Source organism: Peromyscus californicus, unplaced genomic scaffold, assembly GCF_007827085.1.
Source record: "Peromyscus californicus insignis strain IS unplaced genomic scaffold, ASM782708v3 Scaffold_4__1_contigs__length_199733344, whole genome shotgun sequence".
Classification (NCBI taxonomy): domain Eukaryota; kingdom Metazoa; phylum Chordata; class Mammalia; order Rodentia; family Cricetidae; genus Peromyscus; species Peromyscus californicus.
In genome coordinates, this window is record NW_026294562.1 from 58785396 (window position 1) to 58807340 (window position 21945).

The window sequence follows — 21945 nt, forward strand, 5'->3', positions numbered from 1 at the left end:
GGTCATCCTACCTGCGCATGGGACCCTGGGAGGAAGGCAGTCACTGCATTCCCCATTGGGAAGCAGTGGTCCTGGTCTAGCTCTCCCCAGAGAGGGGCCCATTACTCACAGGCACACCAGCACTCATGGAAGCCACAGAGCCAGGTGCATGCCAGTACTCCATCATGCCTCTTGGCCTCTCTGCCGAAACCATGGAATAAAGTACTCTGCGGTACATGTCTACACGCCTGTCATTTTCTTTAAAAGTATCAATGACTAAACATTTTCAGTTCTAAAAATGGAAAAGTTCCTTCCTCTACCACACAGAGCTAGGGAAAGACCATACTGAAACCGCCTGCCAATTTCACAGCTAGACAGACTCGCAACCCAGGGGATTCAACTTGGAACAGGACAGAGCACAATGTTGACCCAGTGGGTGGCTGCTGACTTGGAATCTGCTCTGAAGTCTCTCCAGGGGGGACCTGGCTTTCTGTGACCATCACATGACCAGCACGCCTCTCGGCAGAACAAGGCTGGGCTTCTGGGGCCCACGGGGCTGCTGAGGGACTTTCTTGGTCCTCCTGAGAGGCCGGGGGTGGACGGGTGGGAAGGTGTGATGCCCGGGTTGGGGGAGGGGAAGGCACATCACACAGGCATGGACTTGCACCCTGGGGGTGGAGAAGGCTCTGCTCTTCTCTTTTTGGATGGATTGCCGTGGGCGGCCAGAGCCTATGACAGGTGGGCAGGCTAGCCAGGGAAGGAGGCCTCCCGCACAGGTACAACTGCCACATGGCTGACCCCCACCTGCCTCAGGCAGATGCCTCTTTTTGAGAGAGCTGATGCCATTTTTTGCTGTAGTTGGGAAGGGAAGCCCCATGTTAGGGGCGAGCACGGGGCACTGCTTTGGGCTGTGTCCCAGAGCCTCCCATTCCCAGGCCACAGGGTGTGTGTGCACTGCCAGCTTACTCTATGGCAGAGGGGACCTGTTTTTCTCCTTGCCTTTGCAAAGTCACCTTAGAGGTGAGTATCTGGACACCTGCCACCCTTGGAGCTGAAACCCGTCCTCAGCACAGGCCAGCTTCCGGGTACCTCAAACTTGGGCTGGGCCATTCTGGGTATCTGAGACCAGGAGCTTTGAGAGCCGGCAACAACACTGTGACTGAACTGAAGCCCAAGCTGCAGGGTCTCCCCAGGACTGAGAGAAAAAGGTGGGGGGAGGGAAGGAGAGAGAGAGCAGCTCATTTGGAGCAGTACTGTAGATGGAAAATTAAAAACATGCCTGCAGGAAGCCTAGATGTTTTCTGAGGAAGGCAGAATGTTAAAGAGCATCGTTGTCTAGCAACCAAGTGCCCCCAGGAAAATGCTTGTTTCATGCTTATTTCCAAGCTGGGGAAGGTTCTCCATACAAGCATGTGTGCAACACACACACACACACACACACACACACACACACACACACACACACACACACACACACCACAGGAAGGGATCCCGGAACGCTTACCTTTTGCCCCTCGGAGCACAAATCCAAAGCCTTCATTATCCTTCTTCTGCAGGACCACCGTCTTATCCTCAATAATGCAGTCACTGTAGAGAGAATTCCGGGGATAGCGACCATTATTGTAACCGGTCATCATCACGGTGGCTGCTCCACCGCCGGGGACGCTCATCATCACAGCCAATTAATCACCCAGCTCGGATCCAGGCAGCATGGAGGAGCCTGGGCAGCAGCTCGGTGCAGGAGGAGCTGGGGGTGGGGGGGTAGCAGGATGGGCGAGCGGGGCACAGTGGGATGTGGAGGGGGGCGGCGGGCGCGGGAGCCAGCCGGGGGAAGGAGTCATGGATGCTGGAGGGGCTGCCCAGGCCGCTGGGGAGCAGGGGGCCCAGCTCAAGGAACCTGGGGGCTAGCCAGGACACCACCGCCCAGAGCAAAGAAAGTAAGTGGCCCGGGTGGTGGTGGCGGCGGCAGAGGCAGCAGCGTGGTGAAGGAGGTCCCCAGGCCTGTCTCGGCCAGACGCATCTTCCAGGGAAGCAGAGGAAATCAGCCGGAGGAATAACCAAGAGAGCTGCTTTGCTTTGCTATTTCTTGAAGGGGCTTAAAGAGGAGATCAGGTTCTCTCCGCTTGTGCTGTGCACGAGCCAGCAGCAGGCACTGGGGACGCAGAGACCTGAGCTTTGCAGCCAGCGCCCCCTCCCTCCCTCTCCCCCGTCCTAGGGAATGTGGTGTGCAGCAGGAGCCCCCACAGTCATCTGATGAGCCCACAGTGCGACCGGCACGGCTGCCTGGGCGTCATCCCGCGCGCAGAGGATCTGCAGGCTGGGCTGCTGGCCGGCGGGAGGGGGAGCCGCCAGCTCTGTGTCTCTCCGGGCCACCACAGAGGCCAAGGCTGAGGGGTGAGAGAGTGAGGGGCTCAGGCCATTTCAGTCCCATCAGAGCCAAGAAGGGCGGCAGCTCCCTCCTGAGGAAGATGCCTTGCTGAGGACAAAAAGGCCAGCCGTGTCCCCACTGCAAGGGCTGAAAACCACAGGGCTCACCTCTTTGTATAGCATTTCCAATTTTAAAGGAAACAGACTAAAAAGCCCCAACTTTGCTGTTCCGGCCAAAGCCGCCTATCACCAACACTAATAGAACTCTGTCCACCTAGAGGTGCATGCAGGGCACACAGGACAGGAAGATGCTGCCTAAATGGCTCGAGAGCCCCCAACTGTGGCCCTCACTGGCCTTTTTGGTGGCCGCTGAAGGGCAGGAGACAGGGCTGTCTGCATCTCAGACTCAGCCATTGCCCCCGCCCCCCGGAAGTAAGTCAGAAGGCAGGAAGTCTGGGGGTTGGGACCTGGAGAAGGAGGGAGAGGGCTTTCTTCTCTAGAGCCCCAGTGGGAGGTGTGAGGACATAGGACGGCGGTGGCCAGAAACCCCAACAGAAGGAGCAGCAGAGCCCCGAGGCACACATGAAGGAGGGAGTGAAGAGCAAGGCTGGGCTCTGAGTCCCACCGCGGTGACGACTGTCAGTTCTCTTTGGCTTGTGGTCTACAGAAAGCACAGAACCTAGAGTCTGGCCTGCAGATAGCAGCCAACTAGGACAGGGCACCCTGGCGCTGGAGGAGCAGGGCAGCCCCTTCTAACCGGCCTAGCAGGCCAGTCCAACCTTTTGTCATTGTGACACTATGTTGACATTACCAGTTACAAAGTAAGAACCACGCAGTAAAGCCACAAGGAAAAAAAAAATACGGCAAAAGAACCTTTACAATGTCTGAGTAAAGTTTGTAATTTTGGGTCGGCCCTATTAAAGCTGCCTTGGGTACATGTGGCCAGTGGTTAGAGCATGTGCCCGGTTAGACACACTGGGTAGCAGCAGGTAAGGAGAGAGCAGTGACTTTTCTAGGTTCCCATTGGGCAGGTGAGACTGATGATGTTGGGGACACAGGAGTTACCCATCACAGGGTCATGCTGAGTAATGCCCCAGGGTGGGGGACGCTCTGTGTTCTGGGCATTGGCTGTGGGGAAGGCAACAAGGGCTGGGCAGTGACTCAGGCTGGATGGTGACACAATGGTGTAAGCAGGATGACTAGTTACAGGAGTCTGAGAAGGTGGCTGGGAAGCTAACCTCAAACCTTGCTCTGTCTGCTGAGACATTCCGCCAGCCTCCTGGATCCTGCGCACAGGTGTGTGAGACTCCTTTTACTCAGTTCTCAGAGGCCCCTGCACCGTCAGGTCCCACCAGGGTGATGAGAGCCCATGGGCGGGCAAGTCATGGGCTGGCCTGCAGGAAGCAACAGGCCCTTCGGTCCTCTGCTTCCCATATCAACAGGCTGTGAGGACAGCCCACAATCACTTGGGGCTGCTGTGGTTGGATGCCACAGTACCCGTGATAGTGTGGGTTAGTGACAAGGCCCCAGGGAACCCCTTTCAAGTATGGTCAGTAACTGGAGAGGGCCTGGCTGGTAGCCAGTTCCTGCCGTCACATGACTGGTTGGGAGGAGAGCTGGGGTGGGGCGGGACTTGTTGCTGTGGATTCAGGGACCTTACAGGACACGGGCAAAGCGAGCTTGTGCCAGACCCTTCCATTTCCACAGTTTTGTGCCCGCCCTCGATTCCTGGAATATAGACGCAGGTCTCTTACTGGAGACCCTTTGTGACTGTATACCCTTTCTCCTCCAACTTTCCAAAGGGAAGCCGCCTGCTTGGCTCCGGGGCCCCCTCAGTAGCCAGACAGTAGAAACCCTGTGGCCCCCTTAGGAGCCTTCTTAGTCACAGGGGTCTCTCTGAGCCTTTGCTGTCCAGCACACCCCCTTCTCTCCAGGTGCTTTAGCATCTGGGGGCAGGCTGCCCTGACTTGAGGGTCTCAGACACAATATCTGCACATTTCCCTGGACACAGGTGACCAACAGCACTGGCTTTGGCCTGGCTCAGGGCAGAAGCCATGGTGGGCTCCCAGAACGCATTCCATCAGCCAGCAGAAGTGCACCCAGACACTTCCTCACACCACAGTCACAGGGTCCTCCTCAGGCCAACGGTACTGACTGGACACTGGCTGTCTCTTCCTGACTGCTTGTGGGGGCAGGGGTGCCACTGAGCCTGGTTCAAAGCGAAGTGTGACGCTGAGCCCAAGGTCACCCTGACCTTTTAAGCCTCAGATCTTCCTCTATAGAATGAGAATCACAACCACGGTACGATCAGGGGGGCAGAAGGAGGGTGCTGCATACCCCTCGAGACCCTGCACTCTCAGGGCGGCCCCTGGTGGGCAGTCAGCTGTAACACACAGGATTGTTTTCAGTTTTAAAGGCCACTGTTAGAGGCATCAGCAGGATTACTGACCTTCTTCTGCAACCCCAGGCCACAGCCTTCTCCCAGATTCTGATCTTTTAAGACCTTCCCAGCTGCTTCCTGCTGTGGCAGCCCTGTGTGTCTTCTCCTGAGCCTCCCATTCTTGGAAGACGGCTTCCAGTTCCTTCTCTCTGTGATGTTTCTCAGGAGCTAAGCCCCACCATACGCCCACCACCCTTACCCACCAACAGACCTTGGGCCTAAACCCTAACTCCAGACATCCACCACCTGAAGAGAGCGGGTTAAGACTTAGAAGCGGACAGTGAGTTTCTACGGACAGACACACAGCTGTGGGCAGAGCCAGTGCTGGGGGTCCTGCCCTCAAGCTTTCATGTACCCTTCCTCTTTTTCTGTGACCCAGGAGCAAAGGCTCCCTTCTCCCCAGGGGCTCAATCTCTCGAGAGACAGTGAGCTGTTGTTGCAGATCACCCCAAATGCTCAGGGGCTGGCAGAACCTGAGGCAGGGAGGCAACACGTGGCAGAGGGGAGCTGGGTGGGAGATGCTGGGGATGAGCGCATAGGGAAGGGCCATCCTGGGCTCTGTCTCAGCAGCCCCTTCCCCCTGATAAACAGTACCCTGATCCTGGGTGAGCATGACTCAGTCTCGCTGGCTGCCCCTGGCACTTTCCCAGAAGCAGAGCTAAAGCTGCCTAAGGCCCTGGCAGCCCCTGCCTGGCTGATCCAGCGTATCTACCCTCCAGATTCGACCCAAAGACCACTGCCCACATTTCACCGGGACATATCTGAAGCTCCCATATCCTGCACACTGCTTCTGGGTGACCCCACTCAGGCTGCTGCTGGAGCCCTGTTCCCTCACCCATCCCTAACCAGGTGTATAAAGCATTCGCTGTGGGTATTCCAGGAAACAAAGTTCCCTACTTTAAAATATCCCAGTGTTTGTTGACTGGACACAAATACAAGCCATCAACATGCCCTCCAGATTTGTTTTCTGCACAGAGTACCCCAAATGTACCCTCCTATGTCGACATCTACCCGCAGCAGGCAGGTATGGGGCAAGGGTAGCTCCGTACAGCTGCGGAGGTTGTGCACAGTACTTGTCAGAGAACACCGCCCACAGTTCATGTATGTGGTCATGTATGCATTATGGCCATGTGGACATATGGCAGAACCTTGAGGAGGGGCCAGATTCCTTTCCCAGTTCACATAAAGGTAGGGCCCGGTCCATCGGTTGCCATGGAGCATGAAAGAGCTGTTTCTACAGGAAACACACTGACCTCTAGGAACCCCATGCAGAAGGCAGCCATGTTTGCTCCCATCCCCCTGACCCACCTTGTGTCAACTGACCAAGTCCAGGTGGAGTGGCTGTGGGGTCTTGAGGTCTGCCACAGAGTGGATTGAAGGACCTCACCCACCATGGCATGCCTGAAGAGGTTTGTGGTGTCCACCAAGCCACAGAGGCATTTATTTATTTATTTTTCAGTTTTTGAAGGCAAGGTTTCACTTTGTAGCCCAGGCTGGCCTTGCGCTCTTGGTGGCCCCCCATGTCAGCCTCCGAGTTGCTGGGGTTACAGATGTGAGCCATCACCCCTGGTGTCACACTTCTCCTGCTACTGTGCCATCACACCTGACAGGAACAACTTAAGCAGGGAAGGGTTCACTCGGCTCACAGTTCAAGGGTGCCGTCCATCATGGCAGGGAAAGCACGGAGTCAGGAGTGTGAGGCGGCCGGGCACATTGCACCCACAGTATGGAAGACAGAGACAGATAAATGCTGGGGCTCAGCACACTTCCTCCTTTTTACTTAGTCTGGGACCCCAGCCCTTGGGATGGTGGCCCCTACATTCAAGATGGGTCTTCCACCTCCGTTAACCCAGTCTAGAAACTTCCACAGGCATGCCCAGAGGCCAGTCTCCTAAGTGACTCTAGACCCCGTCAAGTTGACACTTCTCACTGTCACGTTCGGCTTCCAAGTGTTTAGAGTGGCCCAGGGGGATGCCTTCCTCATGTGGGGCGGCATGCTAGGCCAGGGAAGGCTGCAGGTACCCACAGCTGGCTTTGATAGCTCCTTTCAAGGCAGCTGTTCCTACAGGAGGGCAAACTCGGAGCCACAGGCAGTCAGGCCTTGGTTGGGGAGACTGAGCAAGAGGTGTCCCACGTGGTTGTAAGCCAGTCTTTTAGGGACAGGACCACCATGGGCAGATTGATCCTGAACATGGGGTTGTGGATGTGGACTTGGGCCTCTCTTGGGGTCCTTGAGGGACGACAACCCTATCAATCAAGTTGCTTTGATTAGCTGTGATGGGGTTCGAGCCTCAGGCCAGAAGTAGCTGGGGCCCCATGTGAAGCTGCCACATTAGTATATTAACTCAGGCATTTGTAGTGAACACCTACTAAGTGTCAGCGGATAGCCTACTGAATGTTTGGCATCTTGGAGGGAATAGCTCAATCTGGACTTACGGAGATTATTGAATGGGGCACCCTCTACCCCCTACCCCACCCCACCCCCTTACTTCCTGGTCCCTGGATCCTTGGGAGCAGGGTCTTTCTAGAGATGGGCATTCTGAGTTTAGGAGCCCATGAGACCAATGCTCATTCGCATCCTTACCAGAAAGAAGCAGAGGGAACTGGAGGTTCAAAGACATCAGGGAGAAGCCACGGAGGCTGAATGGGGTCTGGAGGGACGCAGCCACTAGCTATGAAAGAATTGCAGTCAAACAAGAGGGACCAGGAGGGGTCCAGGAACCCTCCCCTCTTCGGGGGCTGGAAGTAGGGGCAGGGCTGCCCATGTCTTTGACCTCTGGATCTGGCTGGTGGAGTTAGGAAGACAAATGGATTTGGCAGTCACAGAAAACTGCTCAGTTGACATCAGAGGAGGTGGTGCTGTGAGGTGCAGACGATCTCCTCATAGAGAAGACAGAGGCACAGAATGCCCAGGAGTGGATGGCTGTGGCTGTGAGGCATGAGGGGGGCTGCAGAGCAGGGATCCCAGGGATGTCCAGGGATGCTGGGCTCCACCTGCACACACATAGCCAATGTTGGCACCTGGGCAGCAAGATGCTGGAATCTGTGACAGTTCCAGCTGGTCCCTTGTGTCAGTCACCCAGGAAGGCAGAGATGCTAGATAAGCAGTTGAGCTGTTTCTTCTCCTCAGTGGAGTTGACACACACAAGTGGCTGGAATTCCTACTTAGTCCTGGGGTGAAAGCCAGTGACTCTTCCCTACACAACCCTCCCTGGGCCCAATTCAGCTCCCTGGAGGATATGGATGTTCATTTGTGTGTTGGGAGTGGCCCACGAGTGTGACAGAGGACCCATCAAGGTCTATGGCTCGACAAGGGATCACAGTGGAAGCTGAAACCAGGCAGGTCCCATGCAAGAGCCGGGTGTTACAGGGACCCAGACATCAGGAAGCCGCCCCACATTAGTGCAGATAGAGGACTGCAGAAAGGGACTTCACAGATCCTGCTGGGGATGGACTACAGGCAGCTGAGCCTATGCAGGTGTGGAGGCCACCATCGAGTGACAGGGTGGTATCCACAGTCATGCAGATGAGTGGGGACTCCATCTGTCCCCAGCCTTTGGCTTCAACTCTCAAGCCTATTTGCAAGCTGGGAAACAAATTCCGTGCCTCTCAAATCCACAGGGTTTAAGCAGCAACATGGAAGCCAGCCTGCCGTTTGATTAAGTGTCTCTGGAATCTCACCTGGGGTCAACTCCATTTCTTGTTAAATCTGGTATCTGTAAACATCATTCCTTCAGGTGTGAAAATCACTTGTAAGTTAGATTTTTCTCACCTCAGGAGAATCCTCAAGTGCTGTTGGTTGCTAAGAAGCGTGTGAGGGCACCGCCAGGCAGTGGCCACGGTGACTCAGCTGAACGGGTTCAAGGGAAAACTTATTTTAGACAACTCCAATGGCCAAAAGGTGTGCTGAGTAAGGCCCATGGGCACACTGGGAACATTCACTAGTAGTGGGGTGGGCCGTGGGGAGGTGGGGCTGCTCTGATCATCTTCCGGAAGCACTTCCAGTACAGGGAATGGAAGGCTGAGAGTGGCACCCCCCCCTTTGCTCCTGTGATGGCGTCCCGGTGGCCGGCTGTGCAAGAACTGGGGCACTATTAGAAAGACGTGTCCCCAGGGAGCAGCGGTGACAGTGGATGCCCTAGAAATTTCTGAACTCTGCCAATCAGGAAGGATGGGGCCATGCAGGATGCTGTCAGCTCTTCTGTGGGGGGTAGGGAGGTGCTGGGGCACAGGCCAGGACTTAACAGGTGTCCCAGCTCAGCCGGCAGTGATGCCAGCCAGGCCCTCTTGCTGCCGGTATGGGCAGTCAGCCCAGCTCATGGAGGTAGAGCTGGCTGTAGATTGGCACAGAGGGCCTATCTGCGGGTGGGCAGGGGCAGAATAGCCTGGTCCAGGGTAAGGCTTGGAAGCCTGCTGGTGGACAGGAGGGGTTCCTCATCATTTGTCACTTGCCACTAAAGTAGGGGGGGGGTCCTCTTGGCCTTATCCACATATGATGCCATCTTCTAACATCCTGCTTGCTTATTGCCGCATGATTGGTAAAGCTATCTTGCTTCTGGGCCACTAAGTCTCATGCCAGGTGCCACTTAGGCTTTCAGTGCCAGTCAAGCAAGGATGTTACTGGAAATCAGAGCCGTGTCACCTGTGGGAAGTGAGGGACACAGACATGGACTGCACTCCTCCTGGCTCCTGGGAGCCACTCTCTCGATGAATGGAGGCGCCACTGTGTCACCTCTACCCGTGGAGACGGCACACACCCTCCTCAGATGCACGCTTGCAGAAGCCGTTTCTCAGATGGGCAATTATGAAAACGCCCTGCCGGTGTTTATTACGACCATTTCCTTCCTCGTTGCTAACGTGATAAGCAATACAACTTCTTCCTGATGGAAACAATCATGAGCAGAGAACTTGAATCGAATTAAATCGTCTCATTACCTTGCAATAAGTCACCCACGAGTGTTGCCTAAGCACCATCCGATGTGCTGCCCGCCAAGCACACTTCAAGAAGATGGTTCCAGCCGGGCGGCGGAGGCACACACCTTTAATCCCAGCACTCGGGAGGTAGAACTAGGCGGATCTCTGTGAGTTTGAGGCCAGCCTGGTCTACAGAGTGAGATCCAGGACAGGTACCAAAACTACACAGAGAAACCCTGTCTCAAAAAACCAAAAAAAAAAAAAGATGGTTCCAGAAGCACCTTGCCTTGATGACAGTGATCACTGCTCCCAGCTAAAATGAGGGGAACCATGCAGAGTGGGGTCAGGAGGACCCAGACCCCAGGTGAGATGCGTCCCAGTATCCTGAACCCACAAAGGGTCTTTAGCAGAATTCCCTTGGTGGCCTTGCCATCCTCACTTGCAATGTTGGTGTTGGCCACAGCCTCAACACACCCAGGCTGGTGAGGAAAAGTTATTTTGAGAGGGACCAGGCACAGGGCAGGGTCTGGAAGTCTGTGAGCTTGAGAGAAAGCTCCTGCACCTCAAGGAGCCTGCTGCATTCTGGAAATGTAATGCACAAATGTAGATAATGCCATGTGCACCCTGCCTTTATATGTGTGTTAGCAGGACAGTCTTAGGTGTCCTGCCTGGAGCATGCAGCAGGACATACCTGTATGATATACACAAGATGTTCCCATTGAAGGGGAAGATGAGGGTCAGGGGCCCATGAGGGAGGGACAGCAGCTTCCTTCCTTCTGGAGCTTTCAGGAACCTAGGGATTCTGCCCCTGTGGCCTGAGGCCTCCCTCTATGAGCCCAGCTGGGCCTCTCCACAAAGGCAAGTGTGTAGAGTGACTTACAGAACTCTGGGAGAAGCTGATTCAAGCTAACAACTGAGGAGAAGGGCCTAAATGCCAAGGAAAACAGGAAACATTTGGGTGCCATTCTCCAGGAACTTCCCTGCAGGTGTTCCCCCCGACCCTGCAACCAGCATGGTTCTGGAGACCAAGACAGAGAAAAAAACTTGTATGTTCACCTAGGACTCAGAATTCCCCTCCAAGCCCTGCTGGGGCCCACAGAGACCTGATGCGGGATCTCCCCCGAATTCACTCTTAATTGTATGCAGGTATGTATGGACACATACACAAAAAAAACCACCTTAAATCAGACAATATATCTTTCCCATTTAAAATACTCCTCTGCAGAGCTTCACCATTTTGGGAACAAGATCTAAAATCCCCACCATGGCTAAGACCCTTTGTGACCAGGCCCCTGTTCCTCCCCACTGCCTATACTCCAGTCTGGCTGCCATCTCCCCTTCTGTGGGCGGGTCCCACTCATTAACCACAGTGTCTTTGCATGGCCCATGCTCTCTGCACAAAGCTGCCATGGTCTTCAGGAGCCAGACTGCTGTCACTGCATAGGTCCTTTAGTGACTTGTGTGTCTGGTGGATGCTGGCCCCGCCCGCAGGACTGAGCACCCAGCTCTGGGTAGAATGCCCACACATGGTCATCCACTGGCCTCAGGTCTCAGCAGCTACTGGTGACACCTTTGTGTAGCCAGGGAGGCATGGCTCAACTCCCTGCCCTGTTCTGCTGGGACATGGGACTTCCATTTTTAGAATCAGGAGTCACCTCCCAGACCATTCCTGCATGAGTTCAATGTGGGCTCCGCTGAAAACCCTGCTCCCCATGGCTCCTGATTCTGTGACCTGCTGAGTCTCCAGACTGGGGGACCTTCCAGGCCAAGGCTGCTCTGGAACCCCAGCCTCCATGCTGTGTGGACCAGTCTCTAGAATAACCACAGGGCAGTCCAGCTGCCTGGTATTTTGCTGCAAGTACAGGCAAGTCTGTTTGTGCCTTTCCCTCCATCCGATAATTAGAATGACAGATCAGGCCTGCCCCATCTGTTTGTCTCAAAGCTAGCCCAAAAGGACCGTGCAAACCGGCCAGGAAATAGACACTGGCTCTTCTCACACGGCTAGCCCCCGACTCTGGTCTGTGAGGTAGAGTAGAGCAACGTGCTAGTTGTGAATCATTGGGATCAGTGAGACGGCTCAACAGGTAAAGGTACTTGCTATTGAGCCTGACAACCTCAGTTGTTCCAGCAAGTTGTCTTCTGACCTCCACGTGAATGCCATGGAGTGTGGACTCTCATACACAAATAAATAAAATAAATGCCAATTTTAAAAAAAAAATGTGTGAATGTCTGTTGGGACCCCAGACCCTAGTGAGGAGGCCCCCCAATGGGCTTGCCCACCCTGAATGCCTTGAGAAGACCAGGCTAGGCTGAAGCTACAAGACCAAGTCACAGCTGGCCCCACACTGGCCTGCTGCAGCTCACCCCCGTATCAGGCGGTGCTCTTCTGTAAGCATGCTCTGATGTGTGAACATGGCGGTGTTTGACCACATGGGGACAGGGCTGCCTCTGGCACACATAGGTTGCCTGGCACAGGCCACAAGCCTGCACGGCCATGCTATACCAAGCTCCGTGGATGTGCCTCAACACAGAACTGTGAAAAGAATTCCACAGCGGCACTGTCATCTGGTGGGGCCACGGGAAGCACATGGGGTCCGCTGCGGATGGGATCCCTTCAGTATGAGACTATGATGCTCCTCCCCCAGGTGCTGTGCTCAGAGAGGAGACCGGCACCAAAGTGCTGCTTACAGAAGTAGTTCAGAGTCCTCGAGGCATCTGAGATGGAGCCCACCCTTTCCGCTGCCCCCCTTCTTTCTCTTCTTTTTAGAAACAGGCTCTCCTTTAACTGACACTGGCTTCAAACTCACTATGTAGCCAAGGCTGGCCTTGAACTCCTGACCCTCCTACCTCCACTTCCCCAGTGCTAAGATTATAGGCATGCATCATCATCACACCTGTTTTTTTAGGTGCAGGGAATTGAGCTCAGAGCTTCCTGCATGTCAGACCAGCACTTTACCAAGTAAGTCACATTCCTGGCTCTAGTTATTTAGGCTATTTAATTTATCTATTTATTTTACGCAGGGCCTCATGTAGCCTGGGGCAGCCTCAAACTCACCATATAGGTGAGACTGGCCTTGAACTTCTAACCTTCCTGCCTTCATGTCCCCAGAGCTGCCACCACACCCAGGCAGAGGGCGCACTTTAAGATATCTGTATTCCAGATCAGCAGCTGACCACTTTTCCTACACAGACCCAGAGTCAACAGCCCCGGCTCTGAGGGAAGCCTTGCCCAGTGTGACTCTGAAGCAGCCCTGCCAACACAAGAAAGCATGGGCTCCACTCGGCTCCAATAAAGCTTTATTGACAAATACGCAGTGCCTTGGGCTGGGTTTTCTCAGGATGTGTCTTCAGTAATCTGTCAGGATTTAGGATGGACACAAACAACACACCTGCGTGGTACATCACTGCCTACAGTGGAAGCTAAGAAGAGAATTAATTGTCCTCAGAAGCTGTGACACAGCCCAGCGCAGGTGTGCCTGGATTGATATGCCAGGGAGCGGTGTGGAGAAACCAGATCACCCGTGACTTGCCCTGGAAGGGTCTGGAGGCTGAGATGGAGAACCCTTCGCACAAAGCAAAGTGCCCTCTCGCCCCCCTAGCCCGGCTCACAGTTGAGGTCTGCCTGGACTCAGCCTTCGTGAGCAATAATTATCAAGTGGTAATTAATACGCCAATTATCATAATGACTGTGTTCATGGGCTCCGAGTGCTCTCAGCGTAACCGACTGAACCTTCAGTTTCCCTAAGAGAAAGGAACTCTTTTCTTTTTTTTTTTTTTTTTTTTTGTTTTTTTTTTTTTTGGTTTTTCGAGACAGGGTTTCTCTGTGTAGCTTTGCGCCTTTCCTGGAACTCACTTGGTAGTCCAGGCTGGCCTCGAACTCACAGAGATCCGCCTGGCTCTGCCTCCCGAGTGCTGGGATTAAAGGCGTGCGCCACCACCGCCCGGCCTTTTTTGGTTTTATTTGAGGCAGAATCTCACCAGGTAGCCAAATCTGGCTTACTATATAGCTCAGGCTGGCCTCACACTTACAGCAATACTCCTGCCTCAGCTTTCTGAGTACAGACGTGAGTCACCACGCTAGACAATGACTCTTCTACAGATCAGGGGGTCAACGGCATGGAGAGACAGAGACCTTTTCACAAGAGAACATACCTGGAGATGGAGCCCAGCTGCTGGGGGCAGGAGGCAGTGTCCTATGACCAGTGATACTGTCAGCTGGGGGCTCTGAATGCTCACAGCCCCTCCCCCAGGACGACAGAGCTGGCTGTCATCTGTCCATGGGGACAGAGCAGACTCCAGCAGCACAACTGGGAAGTGGCTGAGCTGCCAGATTGCATACGGGATACTCTGATATTCTGTCAGTAGATTATACCCAAAGCCTAAAAGAAAAGCCCCAAAGGAGGCAGCAGTCCCACCCTATGGGCTGGCAAATCGGAAGAGAGATGGGGCTTCTTCCACACAGAAACAAGCGTACAGCTGGTATCAAGCATGAGAGATTCAACCAGGGGTGCCCTGGGGTTCTGTCTGAATGGAGAGCCTTTCTTACACCCACACTCCCATGGTATTGGGAATTGAACCCAGGGCTTCACACATGCTAGGCCAGTCCCTTACCACTGAGCTGTATTCCCAGCCTGCACTCTGGCTCCCACCTGGAGCACTTTCCCTGCTTGCTAATTCTAGCTGTTCAACTCCTATTCATCCCTCAAAGCCCATTTCAAATAGTCATCATGTCTCAGAGGCTCTTTTGATGTCCCTCAAGTGATGCTGGTGCCTTCAGCGATGAGGCCAAGCCTCATCTCATTCCTCCCTCACACCCAGCTTCCAGTACAGTTTCTATTCCATCCCCTGTCTTACTTCCCACACAGACTCTGGAAAAGCTAGATGCCTGCTTTCCCAGCCTCCCTTGCAGCATGGACAGCACAGGACATGGTTTCAGCCAATAAGGATTAGAGAACAAATCTACCAGCATCTCTGGGAATTATTCAACTACTTGGGGCATTGGAGTAGCACAGTCTTCCCCAACATTCCTGCAAAGAATGTGCTATAGAGGTGTGATGACTGGAGCACTAGCAGCCACTCTGCCACCATGAGTAAAGAGCCAAGAGACTGGAGAGTTGCAGCTGACCCACAGAACAAATGCTGGCTCTGGCTACTTCCAGACCCACCACCGAGGCCACAGTCTCAGCCAGTGAGATTTGTTATAGCCAAATGCTTCCTAGTGGACATGGGCTGATATTTGTGGCCAGGAACAAGGAGGTAGGGGGAAAGCTGGGCTGAGCCCGGCCCTTCAGGAGGAAAGACTGATCACAGTCCCTTGTCTTTCCTGGATTTAGTTCACAAGGCAGAGAGCTAAGGACAACCACTTTTCCTGGGCTCAGTTGCTCAGAGAGTTTTGTGAGTTCCCTGAGTATCCCAGATTCCTGGGCACCCCAGCTAAGCTGGGGTAATGGCTTGCATACAGATGGTTTGGGACAAGATCAACAGAGTAATGACATCTTTAGGAAGATAATGTTAGCAGAGAGTGAGAGACAGACGGGACCTTAGCCACAGCGTAGACAGAGGAAGCCAAGGCAGGGCCTGGGCCCCACAGCTGGCAGCGACATGCAGATCTGAACCTGTCATACAGCCCTCCAAACTGATGGCTGCTCAGTCACATCTGGGTCCTGTACCATGCCCTGAGAAACCTCCAGGACTCAGCCTGTCCAGCCGGTTACCAACTTCCCCCAGCGCATGGCCATTAGCTCTTGCTGTCCGAGCATCCTGAGGGCTAGGTGGCCACCAACTCTGGTTGGCTATCTGCTACTAGACAGTTACCTGCTCAAATAAAATTCCACATCCTTCCTGACCTCTGATGACACAGAGACTGGACACTTGGCCCCACAAGTTGACAGTGAGCCTGGCTTCCTGAGTGGCCTCTGTCTAAGGATGGCCAGTGTTTGTGGGACATGTGCCTTATTAAGGTTGTCAAAGAAGTGACAGCTTCTGGTCACCCACAGCCTGACCCATCAGAGGCCTCTCTCAGGCTCCTCCAGCAGTCTGTGCCCTGCACTGGTGAGACTCTCACTTTTACCTCAGACTAGGAGTATTCCAACTTGTCCACTAAGGTGACTGTTCCCAGACACTGCAGATGTTCCCAGACCCTTGTCAGCCCCTCACTGAGGAAGAGCTGTTTGCCTCGGGTCCTTGTCTGTGCAGGAGGCTCCAGGCCTCCCCTCACCCTCTTCTTCCAGTTGCTTCCCTGCTGTCCCTGGCATCTAGTTACTGCTTCCAGGTCAGTGTGTTGTTTGATCCCTCAAAGGTGTAGGCAGGCTCTCTGACAGGCCACAGGTATGAGGTTACCCTAGCCCCTGGCCCTGGTCCTTGACCCCTGGTCCCTGACCACTGGTCCCTAGCCCCTGGTCCCTAGCCCCTGGTCCCTGACCCCTGCCCCTGACCCCCGACCTCTGGTCCCTGACTCCAGTAGTTTCTTTCCTTCATTTCTTCCCTGTTCTCTAAGTTTCCCAAAATTTGTCCCCACCTCTGATTATCCTTTAGACCTATGCTGGCCTCTCCCTCCCCTCTGCCCCTTGTGCTCCCATGATGCCCTGCTGAGGTCTTGTCTGCTCGGGCTGAGTGCTCTTCTAGCCGCATTCCCCCCCCCCCCCCCCGGCACTCAGTAGCTACAGCCTGGTTGTGTGGAGGCAAAGTGGGGGCAAAGTGCCTCATTCTTCCCATTCAGCTGCTCCCTGCCCACTTCCTCCCTCTTTATCCTTGTGCTCCACTAGCCTGGATTTGTAATCATCAAGGAGACACGTCTCTGGGGTTGACTGAGGGGATGTGCAGAGAGGTTAGATAGGGCAGAAGGGCCCAGGACTGGATAAAAGGGGAGAAGCAGGAAGCACCAGCTAAGCGCCAGGATTCTCCTTTCTCTCCCTGATCTGCCCAGATGTGAGCAGGCAGCCTCCTGCTCCTGCAGCCACAGTGAGAGCCACTCCGTCCCCACCACGGCCTGAAGAGCACGGCCCACATCTTTCCCACGCCTCCCCTTCATGATGGACCAGACCCCCAAAGCAGCGAGCCCCAACAGACCCCTCCTCCCTCAGCTGTTCCTTGTCGGGTGTTTGGCTACAGAGACGAGAAGAGGAACAAACGCACCTCCAAAGTCAGCACACTCATTCACGGAGCTGAGCAGCTTAGCGTGTCCTGGTTTATCAGAACAGACTTCCGAAATGCATGTCAGAGCTCACTTACCCACGTCCCCTCCTTCTCTCTGTCCCTCCTACCCACACTGTGGAGAACACCAGGTGCCCGCACCATTTTGTCCACACAAGGTAGACAGAAAACACTTGCATCAGCCATCCTCACATACTCACAACATCCCAGCTACCTAAAGCTTCTCTCCACAGTGGACCCCAGAGCTGTCCCTCCTTGAAACAGGGCACCCTAGATAGTGGGCATTGAGTAGTGGCAGGCTTTGACACTGCAGCTCAGATACATGGAAGACACCCATGTTTTCACGTATGGATGGTGTCATCCAGGCCTAGAAGCAGGTCGGTGGGAGGCGGCACCTCACATTTCTGAGTACCCATCTTTGAGGACACGTGGAATGTGGGGAGCCAAAGCAGAGAGTTCTGATGGGGCTGCGGGTCCACAGACCAGTCTTTGAAGATGGACAAGTGGCTGCCCACTGGACCAAGCAGCCCAGCCTGTCCTTGAGGGTGGGTAAGGGCACCACACCCTCCTGATAATACCACTGCTGGATTACAGCTCTGGGGACATGCCTCTTCCTCAGGTACCTGGATACCCTGTCAGTACCTATGGCATCTGCTCCCACGATCACGGCCTCAGTGTGAATTCTGTCACGGTACACTGCTGAGCCTGGACCCCAGGATCATGGTACTGGACTTCAGCAAGGGACACAGAGAGAAAGGTCTAGGAAAGTGGGGGGTGGCACAGGCGGCTGTCAATCAAGGGTGCTGTGCCAGGGGAGCCTGTGTTCCCAGGGAAGACACATGACCAATGACCGAGGATGGACCGTGTCAAACTCATGCCCACCCAGAACTGCAGTGTGACTGGCCTAGTAACTGAGTTTTTGCAGATATCATTAAGATGACATGGGCTTAGGGCTGGAGAGACGGCTCAGCAGCTAAGAGCTGTCCTCAGCACCCGCACAACAGCTCACAAACATCTAAACTCCAGTTCCAGAGGATCTGATGCCCTCTTCTGGCCTCGGTAGGTACTGCATGCACATGGTACATACAAATAAGGGGTGGGTAAACACTCATACATAAATAAATAAATAAATCTTAAAATAAAAAGATGTTATGGGATAGTGAGATGGTTCATCATGTAAAGACACTTGACTCAAGACTAGTGACCTGAGTTAAATTGCTGGGACCTGCATGGTGGAAGAAGAGGACCAAATCCCACAGGTGACCTCCACATGTGTACACACACACACACACACACACACACACACACACACACACACACAGAGAGAGAGAGAGAGAGAGAGAGAGAGAGAGAGAGAGAGAGAGAGAGAGAGAGAGAGAGAGAGATTAAATAAATTAAGAGTAAGAAAATTAAAAAGAAGTCACTAAGCCCAGAAATGAGACTAGTTTGAACCCAGGGGTACCCTGAATCCAATGCGAGTGTTCTTATAGGAGACAGAAGGGGACACAGAGACACACAGAGAAGTTCTGGGGACAGAGGGATGCAGTCACAAGTCATTGGCATGGAGCCACCAAGGGAGGAAGAAGATCTGAGTGACTCTCCTTCAGGGTCTGCAAAGGGAACAGCCTTGTGCCCACGTATATTTGGAGCTCATCCTTCTGAGTGCGGGAGACCATGCTTCTACCTCTTTAAGCTGCTCATCCATAGTACTTGTTCCTGCAGCCCCCGATCCCCAACACGGCTGTACTCAGGAGGTTGGGTGCACAGAGCAGACACTGGGCCCTGGGCCCACTGTTCACCCAGTTAGAGAGGGCCTATGACAGAGAACATGCCATCTCAAGAGAGGAAGGGCAGCGGGGAGCCATGAATCATGAGGATCCAGGTCCTGCTGAGCGATGACAATGTCCATGAGCTGTATGAGCGCAGGTTTTCAGAGGTTGCTCACAGCCAATACGCCACTTCTTTTTTCTTAAAATGTCCATGACCACGGGCAGGGCCAGGCAAGCAGAAGTTCCTGTTTGCTCCTAGCCATGAGACCAGTCGTGAAGCCTGAGGCTTCATCCTTGCAGATGGGCCAGCATCACTGGGCACACATTCAGACGTGCTCCAGGAGAGGCTATCAGAAGATGAAGAGGGAATGACAGATCTATGGGGACTTTACCTCACAGGAGGACATTGGAAGGACAGGGAACAGTGACATGGAGGTGGATGCTGTGGGCTCTGTGCCCTCACTCATGACTAGAATCAGGACTCCTTGCAGGGGGAGAAACTGAGGCACAGAAGGTAGGAGAACGTGTGCATGGTGGATCAACTGGAGAAGAACAAAGCTGAGATACAAACAAAAGGGTTGGGCATCCTCTGAGTCTTGTCCTTCCAAGCCACCTCTGAGGGGACATCTCCATGCTGATTTCAGCCTCCTAGATAGCTTCCTGTCCAGGCTCCCATGTGACTTGGGATCTGACAGTGATATCTTCTGTTCTTTACCCCTCACTTCCTCCCCCCTCTACCTTTTCTCAGTTCATCCCTTCTAGAAAGATCTGCAATGATATCTCCATGTAATCTGGCAACCCACTCTCCACCCACCCACCCTCCCGACCTGCAGCTCCTCTTCTCAGATCTCACCACTATCCATGTCCTTCATGGATGGTGCGTCTTCCTGCCTATACAAAGACCTTTGCAAATCTCCAACCCAGACAGTATGAGTCCCCTGCAGCTGCTGTGACAAACAGCAACAGGCTTGGTAGCTCCAATCAGCAGAAGTCTGTTTCATCACAGAGCTCAAGGCTGAGAGTGTGTCTCCAGTTGTCACTGGAAGGGATCAAGGCAACACAGGCCACACTTTCTAAGGAGGTTCTGGGTGGGGGTCTGTCGGCTTTCTCCAGCTTCTAGTGGCTAAAGATGTCACTAGAGGTACAGTTGCATCTCCTAGTTCCTACCTCTGTGGTCACAGGGCCTTCTCTAGCTCTGTCCTCTCAGAAGGAAGACATGAGATGGCACCTAGGCATTTCCCAGGTACCCCAGGATCATCCCTTATTGCAATAGCCTTATCATCACCAAATCTGCCAAGCCCTCTTTTTGCCTTATAAGTAGACAGACAGAATTTTGATATAGACATCTTTGGAGGCCACTGTTCAGCTGACCATATGTGCTGGCTATGTGGTATACAGCTACACACAAGTGCATGCATTTAAACGGTTTAATATTTATATATTTATATGTTTTCCTGCTTGTGTGGATGTGTACCATGTACATGCAAGTGCCTTTGGAGGTCATAAGCGGGTGTCAGTCCCCCTGGAAATGAAGGTACAGGCACTGTGAACCATCTGATGAGGGTGCTGGGAATTGAACCCAGATCCTGCACAAGAACAGCAAATGCTCTTAACTGCTAAGCTCATCTCTCCAGCTCCAGTAAGTGAATTTTTGAATGGATGGATGGATGGATGGATGGATGGATGGATGGATGGATGGGTGGATGGATGGATACCTACATGGATAAATGAATAGATAGATGGGTAGATAGACAGATGAGAGGATAGATGAAAGAATGGATAGGTTAATGATGAATGACCATATGGATGGATGGATGGATGGATGGGTGATGGATGGATGGATGGATGATGGATGGATGGATGGATGGATGGACAAAGAATAAATGAGTGGGTTGATGGGTGGATGGACAAATGGACGGGCGGGTTGATGAATGAGAGGGGCGGCTAAGGCTCTCTGCTATCCGTTCTCTTTTCACAGATGTCGTCACTGCCTCATGAACCTAGCCACTCACTGCACTTGAAAAATGGGAAATGCCCCCAGAACCACAAACCATGAATGTTTAAGACTCACTTTTTGCTGAGGGAGGCTGGCCCTATATGTCACTCTTCTCATACCAGGACAGCACAAGCCACAGTGATGGGAAGGGACCCTGTCCACCACTCACCACAGAGGGCTGGAGACAAAGTACCAAGCAGGGTACACAAATACCCCACCCAACCTTCCAGTGTGCTGAGGTCCCATCCTGTCTCTGTAACTGCTGCGACCCTTCTATCCCATACCTCCACATCTTCATATAAAGAATGAAGGGCCCATGCATCTACCTCTGCTCTAGCACTAAGGAGGGCTGAGCAAGGCCCTGAGCTCCTGTAGCTGATGGACGGGAACGATAATACAGAAAGATGCAACCAAAACCTGAGGCCAGTCCCGTCCTCAACCCTTCCCAGTCCCTGACTGACACCCAACTTCAATCCTAGCCATGGTGCCTGGCAGTGCAGAGGGATCCATCCTGAGGCCTCCCAAGGGGACATGCTCCAAGTCTACCTAACAATTCTCCTCTCTCCTATCCCAGGTGCCCACCTAGAATATAGCCCTGCTTTCCCCTGGCTTGACCTTTTTGCTTGTCACTGAGTCCTGCTCATCCACAAACACTGCACCTCCTCAGGGCCAAGTCCAGGCCAGGGAACCTGGGGCACAAGAGTGCCATCTGCTATGCCAGGCTTCTGGCCACCACGACAGCCTCAGCATTGACCTTGGTTAGCAGAGTCAGGTTTTATCAGCGGGTGTCCTGAAGAGTTAAGTGCTGCTGAGCGGACTGGCTGCCAAGGAGCATGGACAGACTGGCCACTGAGCCCAAATTCCCCAAGAGGAAATTTCAGAGACAGTAGCAGGCTCTCCTGGCTGAGCCCTCCTGCCGATCTGACCATGTTGCACTGCTTTCTAACTCTGGCAGTGAAGCCAGGTGCCCGCTGTTGCCTTTGAGGGAATGGGGTAGTAGAGCTGTGTGGGGCTGGGTCAGCTGAATCTCCTTAGATGGCACTGAACCCTTTGCATGGTTTGATGCTTGGCATTGGGTACCTAATCTTTTCCTACTCAGGGCCACACTGTCCCTTATTCTCCCCATAGGAGGATTTACTAAGAGCCAACAGGGTGCACAGTTCTGCCTAGAAAGATCCTCAGCATTCTGCCCCACCTGGGCATCTTTCCTCATCCTAAGTCACCCACCTACCTACTCACTTAACCACTCATCAGTGCATCCATCTATTCACCAATCCATCCATCCATCTATCATTCATTCATTCATCCACCTATCCATCATTCAGCTA

At 53.6% G+C, this 21945-nt stretch overlaps 1 protein-coding gene across 8 annotated transcripts in view; it reads right to left on the bottom strand.

The window, feature by feature from the left end:
* The window catches only part of Shank2 (SH3 and multiple ankyrin repeat domains 2), a 445086-nt gene that overhangs the window by 143331 nt on the left and 279810 nt on the right, over nucleotides 1–21945 (bottom strand). For all 8 annotated transcript variants that reach the window (XM_052712831.1, XM_052712826.1, XM_052712828.1 and 5 more), the window contains one exon: nucleotides 1484–1566. In XM_052712831.1, the coding sequence (XP_052568791.1) occupies nucleotides 1484–1566 (83 nt within the window). The remainder of the gene's footprint in view (nucleotides 1–1483; nucleotides 1567–21945) is intronic.